The sequence below is a fragment of the Talpa occidentalis genome, unplaced genomic scaffold, assembly GCF_014898055.3.
Source record: "Talpa occidentalis isolate TD23 unplaced genomic scaffold, MPIMG_talOcc4v2.1 talOcc4.15, whole genome shotgun sequence".
NCBI classification, from domain to species: Eukaryota; Metazoa; Chordata; class Mammalia; order Eulipotyphla; family Talpidae; genus Talpa; species Talpa occidentalis.
Genome location: NW_023601543.1, coordinates 20,838,502 through 20,849,490, shown reverse-complemented (window position 1 = coordinate 20,849,490; position 10,989 = coordinate 20,838,502). Strand labels below are relative to the sequence as shown.

Genomic DNA, 10,989 nt, shown 5'->3' with positions numbered 1-10,989 from the left:
TCTCAATTGACTGCCCCCTAGTGTGCGAACTGCCCAGAGACAGGCCAGTGTCTTTTCCTCTGGTGTTCCAAAAGTTCCCAGGCCTTGGTACTGAGAGGATGAGGAACACTGTCTTATCTCCAGCATCTGGCTATTCGGGAAATGAAGCTGAGAAAAAGAAACCTGACCTCAATTGCTGACAAAATTATGAAAATTTTCCACTTTCTCTCTTGCCCACACTAATGCAGGGGAAGGGGAAGGCAGGAGGGAGGGAGACAGGACAGGAGAGGCTCCTCCCTGGTAGACCCAGGACACAAAATACTACCTGCCACCAACAGAATGCCTTTCAAGTCAAAAAGAACAGTCATTTCCATGAATTTTTGGGATTTTGCACATCACAGGATTAAATGAGAGAAGACATACAATGAGGAGTTCTTTTGCTTTCTGGAATTAAAACTCACCAATCTTATTCTGTAGGATCCACGTCCTCTGTTATCCTAGTTGATACTGAATTCAACCTGATCAGTTAAATCCATGCCAATGAGGGAAAACAGAGAACTCATCCTGCGGGAATTTCTGGCCCAGAATGGGGGGAGGGGGAGCAGCAGCCAAACTAAGAAGATTGCCCACAGACTGCTGGTGCCTCCCTGCACCCCTCAAGTCACCCACTCCTCCTAACACAAACCCTGGTGGGGTCACCCCACCTAATGATTTAAGATCAGATCACACAGTCATTGAGCATTTCTTTGAATTTTATTGAAAATTGACATGGACATTAGAAAGGTATCAAGCTAAACAGTGCTGGTTTTGGGATGTTTCTCCTGGCGAAGAATGAAAGCCCCGCAGAGGAGGGGGGCAGTGACTGGTCACACTTTTGAGCAAAAAGAACAAAGGAGAAGAAAGGAAAAACAAACAGATTGTGGAAAACATGCAGAGAGACTCGAGAGACACTGGCCAGTGGAATGGCGACTGCTGTAGGAGTCTATGGGGATGAGCACACTCACATGGCATTTTGATGCAAGTCAAACCAATGAATTCAAGGCAGATTTATCAACATCAAAGCTCACCCTCCAGATCCCAGGTTGAGCAGAGACCTCTCTTAAAACCCCAACTGGCCTCGCAAGGTTGAATGGATCATTTTGCTTTCACTAAGTGTAAACTCCCTCCTGCCTCGCCCTTTCCACCTGAGTGTTAGATATTGGATCCATTTCCCCCCATGCTGGGAGTCTGCAGAAGGTCTGTGAATGCTGACGAAGATACGAGTGTCGCTGGAACGTCTTTTCCATATTCAGAAATGTTTAATAGTGGCTGGAGACAGTCCAACCATTGAACCGGAGAATTGTTTAAAAAGAAAAACCGAAAACTCAAGCCCAAACCCATGAACAGCACTTCCACACCCACAGCTGAGGTCTCCTGCCCCAGTCACTTACACTTGGGTGAGTCGTCCTGCAGTGGTCTCTGAGGTTACATTGGGTCCATTCTCCAGCTCTGACGGCTCCTTTCCTGCCTTGTTAAGTTAGGACAAGACACTTCCATTTAAAATGCCATGTAAGTCAGGAGAGAGCTTCTTGCCTGGACACAGGGACACATGAGCACTAGTTGGTGTGATGTGGCGTGGGGTGTGTATGTGTGTGTGTGTGTGTGTGTGTGTGCACTCAGATTGAGGGGAGAGGGAACTGGTTGGTTTCTGGTTTGAGACAATATGGAGCCCTAACTCTTCTATAATGGCAGTCTTCTCCTTTAGACTTAGTGCAGCTGCTGAAGACAAGATTAAAAAAAGCTGGAGAGGGAGAGAGAAAGAGAAAGAAAACATGAAATTAGCCAAAGAAAAAGGACATTTGAAGTAAGAGAGGGTGAGGGGAGCGGGCAGTGTGAGGTAGCAAAGATGACACTTGAAGAAGACAGGTTAGAAATGAGGCCATTGATGGGCCATCACCACCACCACCAGGGACATCTGCTGAGAGGGTTTGAACAACACCACACACCAGTTTAAAGCTTCTTGTTTTTAATGAAAAACAAGCACATATTAACAGCCACATGTGAATGCCAGATGAATAAAACAAAAAACAAAACCCAAAAGTGATGTTCACTCCAACTAAGGAAAGCAGACTTCTTGGCTCAAGAGAAAGGACGTGTGTGTGTGTGTGTGTGTGTGTGTGTGTGTGTGTTTCAGGAAAGCCATTCCATTCCAGTCCGTGAAAATAAAAGCACAGACCCTTTCAAGTGACTGGTTTTGTTTCACCAGAAGTAAACAGAATACTTTGGTTATTGAAGAAACTAATGATTGTACTAACTCAAAAGCTTTTTCACTGAAGAAGGAAAAATTTTTTCTGTTTACAGTGAAAAAGGCTAGCCAACAAAGTAAGCATTTACATTCTTTTAAAAGCCTCGGTGGACTATCTGAAGGCCTTGGGGTCACTCACAGATTAGATTTTTCTCCACCAGACTCTCTAGAGTTTGTTAGAGATGCATGCCTAGGCCCCCTTCCAGACTTCCAGGAAAGCTGACCAGCGAACAGGTGTGTCCTGGTGACTCCTGGTTCAGGAGCTGGCCCGGAGTTTTCTGCTTTGCCTGTCTTACCCACCCCATCCTTAGGTAAAATTTTTTATGGGGAAATAAAAACCTCAAAGGCTCTCTACTACAAACGATTCAGTTTCTCTCAGCATCAAAAGATCTCATCTTCAGGAACATACTGGGACAGATCGAATCCACTTGTGAAATGGATGGGCAGGCAGGAGACACTGAATTCAGCCTGACTTCTGGCAAGAAACAGCTCTGGGACCTCCCACAAGTCTCTTCATTTCTTTGGGCCTTAATTTTCTCTTAGGAAAAAAAAAAAGTAGGTCCTATCTGTGTCAAGGACCAAAATGTCTCCCTTAATACCAAATTCCTGCCTAGTGTCTGAAAGTCTGTCAGAGGCTGGGTGGTGCTAATACTTTCAGAAGTTTTCAGAGCATTTCACATTAATCTGTAAACAAATGCCAATGAAGGAGTCTCCTAGTTGTAATGCAAATAACTACCTGAAGGGGGAGATGAAGACCAGTTGGTGGTATAAGTTTGGGGTTCTTTGGAAGAAGCAGCTAAGAAAACAGCAAAGCTGCCAATGTCGTTCCCAAGAAGACATGGCAGCCCTGACTTAGCATCTCTCTGTGTAGCCATACTTCTTTTATTTTTTGAACCTCCAAGGCTAAGGTCTCCTTAAACCCTCCAATGAAAACTTTGATGGTCTCAAGAAACTAGCTTATGCTTTGGCAACCTCATCTTCATATTTGCCTCTGGCCACTAACCCATCAGTAACTCACCAAGAAATCCCTATCCCAACTGCAGTCTTGCTTTGCCAACAAGAAAAGGTGTGTGCCTATGTTCGCTTTTCATTTTGTCTGCTTTTTGCTTCCTATTATCTATTATTGAAGTAAGAAACCCCTCAAAGGCCTAAAACTTTGGTGTTGTTTGTGTGTTTTAAAAGCTGATAAAAACAAAAGTTAAAAAAAAAAAGGAAGAAGATGGTCATGCTCAGTGCCCATGGGGCTGGGAGGCAGAACTCAAAAAGAAGGACTTGAAGTGGAAGTTCATCATGGTAGGGAGGGGGCATCTGGCTGCCTGGGACCCCAAAGGAAAGCTGTCAGTTAAAAGAGGAACCTTGACTTAAAAGGCTAAATGGAGTCCAGTCCAGCTGTAGCGGGGAATACTATTCAGTACACAGCCATGGATTACTGCAAAGGAAGGGCAGAGAAACGGCATGTTAGCCACACATCATTTCCAGGTCACCTCCAGCTCTCACTGTCACTGGCCAAACACCAAAGTCCACTCTGCCTTGTGGCCCTGACAATAGAGGGCTCTCTACCTCAGAGGGGGTTCCCCAAACCACTGTCGACAGGTGCTGTGATAAAAACTGGGGCTGGAGTATTTTTTTAAGTATCAAATCCTGAGACAAGAGATAGTTAAGAACCTTCCAAGGCACAACCCTCTTTTCACCTCTCCAGGTGATGAATCTCACCTCCTCTTACTGGGGGACATGTGCAAAAGACACGTTAAAAATCATTTATCAACTGACCAAATCAATAGACTGGAAGACTCATCAGAACAAAACCCAAAACACTGATTCTTTTGACTGCTCGAGTTGGCAGTTTACAGCGTGGGGTTATGAGACCTGCTGCCCTGCCTTGTTTGGCTGGTGTGAAGCTTTAAGGGAAATTACAGAGGCACCTAGGAAGAATTCCACAAATCTGTCATGCAGGACACTAGGCTGGTAATCATATTCAGGTTTATTCTCCTTTCCGCATCTGTGGGGTACCCAGAGTTACAGAGAGGGGAGACATTTATGCTCTTTTCTTCAGTGGTTGTGTTTTCTGGGAAGGATTGGTGTCAGTAAACTTGTTCTGGATTTTAAATTTTTGAGTATAGCTACTTTGAGTGAATCAAAGGGTTGGACTGAGGTTAGAAGGAAAAAAGGCATAAAAGGAACTCCCTTTGGGGCCTTCTGAGGTGGGTCTGGGACTCCCAGGGTGCAGGAGACTAAGGGGGAAGCCTTGGCGGATGCAAAGACCTCAGGAACGCAAACCGCAGTCAGTTGGAACAGGGGTGGTGGAGAGTAGCAGATGGGAGTCCTGAACTTGTTACGATCTGGCAAAGTTGGGGGTGTGGCTGGGGGTTCCAGTAGGGGGACTGGGATACACCATGCATCTCCAAGCCATTCCAAGCATCTCCAAGGACTGCTGGCTTCTTGACCAGAGGTCAGACACTGTCCTCAGACAGTCAGGATTTTCTAAACCTTGTCAGGAAGAGAGGGGAGGGCACAGGTCATGTGCCCCCCACCCCGATGTGTTAAGGGGGAATTAGAGAAAGGGAGGCCCAGCTCTGTTGTGCAGGAAAAGGGCATCTACAGGAAACCCAAACTGAAAATGAAAAGAAAAGTCGGGTTAATGAATGGAAGGATTAATGTACAAAAAATAAAAAGGTTAGAAGAAAATGGTTTAAGTCACGATGACTAATGGGTAAATTAGAATGCAGCTATGTTAGATGGTCTTAAGGTCTTATTGCATTGGCTCTTGGGAACCCTCTTTCTCACACACCACACACCACACACGCCCCTGAACAGCAGCTAGAGTGGCATTAGTTAGCAAAATAATTCTCAACTGCCGTGAAAATACTTTTTATCTCTTCTAATTGCCAGGTCCTGCCTAACAGCCCCCACACACACCTCGTGCAGGAACACCTTCAGCAACTCTCCAGGTGGTCTCGGCCCACCGCACAGAGTTCCAGGACCTCAGCCCCTGCATCACCTTGTCCCCGGGAGAAAGGGAGCAGGCAGAGGTTTCCCCTCGGGTAGCCATCGGGGTAGCCCCACTCAACTAACTGGTACCTCAGGGCAAGACCTGCTTGAGAACTATTTGCGGAGGGGTGCTGGGTTCCCAGCTCCGGTCCAGGCCGCAGTTACCTACAGACCCTGAACTATGGCAGCCCATTATTGTTTCATGTTCACATAGCACTTTGACCTTTCTGTCATCTAACCCTCATCTCTGTGATACATAGGGGGCAAGTAGTATCGGTCCTACTTTGACATACGAGGAGACTGCGATCACAGAAGCTAACTGCCCGGCCCATGTTCCCAAAGAGAGAGCCCCGGCCCTGCCAGAGCCTGAGGCCCCTGGCTGTTTACCACTCCTCCCACCCCCAATGTCCCTGAGAACTCTTCATCTGTGCATCTAACCCCTATTTATTAGCCAAAGAATACATTTATGTCATTAAATAAATACAATTATTAGATATTTGGGAGGCATAGTTAAAACATATGCATATGTGAGTATGTCTGTACAGTCATGGCCTCAGCTGAATACAAACCTCTACACACACACACACACACACACACACACACACACACACACATCACGTGAACAGCAATTTATACCAGAAATTACGAGTTCCAGCTCTAGCACTAACACACTGTGTGATCCTTGGTAAGTCCCTTAAATTCCCCTCTCCTCCACTTACACATCTTATAAAGGGAGGAAGAGTATGCCTTTCTTCTCTTCCTCAAAGGACTTCGGGAAGGTGAAAATGAGGTATCATATGGAAAAACACTTTGGAAAGTAGTAAAAATGTTATACAAATGTGTAGCTCTCTTTTTCTTCATCTTCCTAGGTGGAAAGAAACCTAAACACTACAGGAGGCCTATGTTCTGAGCTTCGTGGGATAGGAAGACAGGTTTCCCCCTCTCTCCAAAAGCCGGATGTTCCTATTTGGCATTTGTCGGTAGGTTATTTTGGAGGTTCTGGGAACACTAGAACTTTTTTACATAGAAATGAATGGAAACAGTGATCCAGACCCAAAGCAATAACCTACCAACTAAAGACAGTGTGCTTTCAGGTAGTAGAGTAAACCCTTATTTTCCCATATGATGTGCACCACCACCCAAAGGGTCAAGGGCCAGTAACCATTGACAGACAGTATCTGCAACTGAGATACGACCACACAGGGGTTTCTCTTACGGTTGGAGTAGCTGCAAACAGTGCCTCAAGCCGTTTCAAAATCAGTGATGAAGAGGGAGCTGTATTCCGCCTGCACCCTAGTTACTGAGGGGTGACTCTGGAAAGGAACAGGCTATCTTTGCTGCTTTCAGATCTTGAGTAGCCAAGCCCACCTTCCCTCCCCTATTTGGTTTAGAACTGCTTTTACAGTCTACTGGGGGGCCGCCTGCCAGGAAAAGCCAACATACTTGGGATTGGGGTTGGCTGTTCTGCTGTTTGCCAATTGCTTCTCACTTGTAAAGTATGGCTTTAATTATAGTTTTGTCAGAATTCATTTTAGTAATGGCCACTAACAAAGATTTACTCAGGGAAACCTGAACCAAATTGTGTCAAACCACAGGCAATGAAACCCGAATTCATGGAAATCCAACGTACGAGGATCCAGCTCTCCCGGTCCCCTTGTTGAGAATGGGGTAACAAAGAAAATACGGGTGATCACTCCACTTTGCTGGGCACTGGGACTACTACAGCGGAGGAGTGACAGTCTAGGAATTTAGAGTCTTCCTCAATGAAAATCAGCTGTTTAATTCAAGTCAACTAACAGGGCATGCCTTCCAGCCAGACAATAAATCATTTCATTGTTCTTTTTAGGGTTGTTTTCTTTGGCCCAATTTCATAGGCCTTATGTTTCAGAAGCCTCTATGGACTTCCTCTTCAGGGTTTGCTTGAAAGTCGAATGTTTTGCCAGCTGCCCAGAATCCCTGGTGCACTCGCTGCAGTAGTCAGTGTGGGACGAACAGCAGGCTCTCCACTTAAATCATAAACTACATTGGTAAATGGGGAGAAGTCTTCTCAATATTTTACATTCCCTGATCCAAACATACCAAATGTAAAAGATGTTTATGAGACAACCAGGGTACTCTGAGCACTGACTAGATGTTTTGTGTCAGCAAATTGTTAATTTTGTAGGTGTGATAATGGTGGTGCTGTGGTTATGGGGTTTTTAAAGAGGCATTATTTCTTAGAGAAATTTGAAACTGTAAGTCCCTCATGTTAGAGTATTTATAGATGAAATGATATGGGTTTGCTTTGTAATTATCCAGCAGGTTTGGGATAATAGATGAAGCAGGGCTGGCCTTATGCTGATGGGCTTTTGGGGGCTGAGTCATGGGTGCGTATGGGTGAGGGACGCACGGTCCTCTTCTTTCCCTTTTGTTCCTGTTTGAAAGTTTTTATGGCAAAGTTTAAATAACTATCACTAAGCCTAATTGTGTCAACTTGAACGTACTTATGTTCCTTTTCCACTCACTGCCTTAGTATAGTAGAATAGATATAAGGTCCTTAATTGCTCTTATCATCAACCTATAAGCAATGTGATACCAGGAACTGCTTTAGTCACTTCTGTCGACACAACACTTAGCCTTCAGGAATCCATTTTACCAAAGGTAACTTGCTTACCTCCTTTATCAAAGGTGTTCATGAAGCCAAATTAAATGTAAAGAATTTTCTAGAATATCTGAGAGCTCTTTATTTTCTTCCACTTCTGTGAAGGTTTGAGGGATTATACAGCCAAAGGAAATTTGAAAATGTTAAGTCCTTTGGCTAAGGAACAGCCACCAGAAGGAAACAGAGAAGCGAGCTTCCATTGGCTTGAAAAAGTCCCAAATCTGAGGGTCAGTGGTGACTGAAATTGCAGGACAAGGTTTGTGAACTCAACTGTTTCCCTCCTCATCGCTAGAGTTTACTTAATCTTAGAGTAAGGATTAAGGCTCTTTCAAAAGAAACGGTCAAAATGGAAACCTCAAATACTCATCACAGGACCCTTCTCTGTCACCCACTTATTCTAGCAGGAAAAATATGAAAACACCCCCTTTTAATCAGGCAGGCAAACAATCCACATGTACACTTGAAACCACACCAAACTCTTTCTTAATATCTAAGTCACAAGAGGAAACCAGCTGGGACAATGAAGCAGCTTCTTTTAAGATTAGATATGAATGTTGGGTGTGAGGAGGGGCAGATTTGGGTAGATGTGTTCTAGAAGCCACTGCCAGTTCTATTTAGAGTTAATAAAGCTTACCAGGACCATGGGTCTCATGCAGCATGCAGCAAACAGCAGAGTTAACTGTAAAACAGTAAGAGCTGATGAAGATGGAGTGAACTTAAGGAGAAATCAAATATTATGAGTTGACACGAACAATGAAGAGTTAGAGGTCAAAGGAGATTAGGAGTTAGGGGAGGGGTTAGGAGGGGTGAGTGGGTTGATAGGGACCCCGAAATGCTGGTACTCATTCTTAACCTCTTTAAGGGTAGCCAAAGGAAATCCCAAGTATGTGATTCTACTAGACCCAACCACCATCTTGCAAGAAGAAATGCTATTAACACCACTACTCTGAAAACCCACCAGCACAGTGGGGCAGGGGGTACAGATGTCATGCTGGGTTTTGCAGCAGTTCATGGAATTACCCAAGAAGCCCAGGCCCAGGGCTACTTAGACACCTGGAAGTATGGAAGAGGACAGTCTAGTTTGTGACGCCCTCATTGCTACTATGAGGTGTGAGATGGCAGCAAAGGTTTCTTCCCCCACCTCTGAATTGGAAAAGGGCATAGTCCCCAACCCCAAATAAAAAGGTGTCTCCTGCCTGGAATGGAAAGGAGTCAGTTAATTTGAGGAGACTAGGAGAAAGCCTGGGCTGGGAGGAAATTCCACTGAACATTTGCAATGGAGAATATTTATGCTTTAGTACCAACGGAGTCCCAACCAATGAATCTTCTAATTCCTGCCTGCAGCTGGTAGACGTGCCCCGGGACTGAGTTAACACACACCATAGGGCCATGAAGGCAGCAGGTTAGAACTGGAAGAGTAATTTTGGTTTTTCTGATCTTCAAAACAAGAATCCATTCCTGCTGATGTAAAGAACACACCGTGACTGATCAGTTAATAAAGTGTGCCCCAAGAGGCTTTTTTTTCCTGTTGAGCTGAACTTTATCCATCAGGCTATACCCCAAAAGTTAATTAGGCAGTGGATTTGACATCTAGTGTTGTGATTCCATAACAAAAATCTCTGGACTGTGAAAGCATTCACATTCCATTTTGGAATAGTCTACTCAGATTGCAAAACTGAGTGGTTTCAAATGCGAAATGGTTTACTCTTGAATCAAAGTCACTGTTTCATTCCTAAGTGATCAAGCCGGACAGGGAGGAAAGGGAAGGGTTTCCTCTTTCTGGCAAATAACCAATAGCTGACTTGAGGAGCAAGTGGCTAAGAACAGAAGGCAATGAACATCCCCAAGTTGGGAATCCTCAGGTCCCTTTAGTAAGGACGTTGCCTACCCCTCCAGCCCAGGGCAGCTCAAGTGGCCCTGCATCAACGAGCCCATGGGAACACTGGGTGCATCCTCGGTGTTGTACAGGTGCCACTGGAGATGCTTTTCTCTTCTTGAGTGTTGGGATGAGGAAGGGGTAACTTCTGCAAGCAAAGCTTGGGGATGGTTCCAGGTTATGGACCCATCTGGTAACCAGGAGCCCCTGCCGTCCTGCCTGATCAAATACCAGGGAGGGTGGACGGATTTGAAATCATGCCCCAGATTGAGAATGGGCCACACAGAGTATGCCAGCATCCGAGGGCTCCCCAAGTACTGCAGGCTGGCAACAACGGAGTGGCTAAGAGGGAGGGACAGCGAAGAGGTGGGAAATTGGGGCTGTTTGGCTGCAGCAATGAGAAGGGGACTGGGGAGGGTGTGAGGGTCGGCCTAAGGCCACTGGATGAGCAAACAGGCTAAACCAGTCAGCGTCAATCTTTGGGGGGTGCAGGTCGTGGTGGGGCGAGGGTGCCCGGAGACTCCTGGTAAAGGTTCTCTCTTTCCTCTCTGTGTGGCACCGGCCCTCCTTTTTGTTCATCTTCTTCCAACTTTTCAGCTCTCTTAGTCTCCTCTCTCCTTCCTCCACTCTCCATTCCGTTTGCTTTTCTACTCTCCTCCCTCCCTTGAGTTTGCAGGGCTTTCCTCAGAGGCTGGGCCTCTGGGGCCACACCTTCCTCTACTCTCAGCTACCCCAGTCAGGGAGTCCGTGGGTCCCTGATCTTCATTCATACACTGAGACCAGTTCTAAGCTCCCAAACCCATCTATCAGCCCACAGCTCACCCCTGGGCACCCTTCTCAGCCCCCTCAGCGTCCAGGCCCTGCCTTGAGGAATTAAACAAAGAGGAGAAAGAAGCCGCCACCCCGGAGCTGCCAACCACTTACTTTTTCTTCTCTTTGTCTCTTTTCAGAGTCTGTGAGCCTCCCGCCTGGGAGCCCTGGGACTGCAGCAGCTCTGCCGCTGTCTTCCTCTGTTTGAAGGCGTTCACTTCATCGTCCAGGGATTTCTTCTTATCCTCCAGTTTCTTCTTCTCGTCCTGGTGTAGTTTCTTCAGACGGTCAAACTTCTCATGCAGCTGGCAGGGAAGCACAGAGAATTTTGGGAGAGTCCCCCAGTGAGCAAGTTCCAGCTGAGAGGAGCCCAGGGCAGATGGGGGTGGCAGGGTGGCAACTCCACAGGAC

The 10,989-nt window shown here is 46.0% G+C and overlaps 1 protein-coding gene across 4 annotated transcripts in view; it reads right to left on the bottom strand.

Annotated features, from left to right (window-relative positions):
• Window positions 1-716: 716 nt before the first annotated feature.
• SEPTIN6 (septin 6) overlaps window positions 717-10,989 on the bottom strand; it is a 62,841-nt gene continuing 52,568 nt past the window's right edge. Inside the window, exons 9-11 of one of the 4 annotated variants that reach the window (XM_054695581.1) lie at window positions 10,693-10,883; window positions 8,527-8,571; window positions 3,674-3,692 (exon numbers count right to left, since the gene is read on the bottom strand). In XM_054695581.1, the coding sequence (XP_054551556.1) occupies window positions 8,568-8,571; window positions 10,693-10,883 (195 nt within the window). In that variant the 3' untranslated portion in view covers window positions 3,674-3,692; window positions 8,527-8,567. Of the gene's footprint in view, window positions 1,760-1,968; window positions 3,693-4,231; window positions 4,875-8,526; window positions 8,572-10,692; window positions 10,884-10,989 lie in introns of those variants that run through there. The other 3 variants (XM_054695580.1, XM_037512020.2, XM_054695579.1) reach the window with 3 other exon arrangements.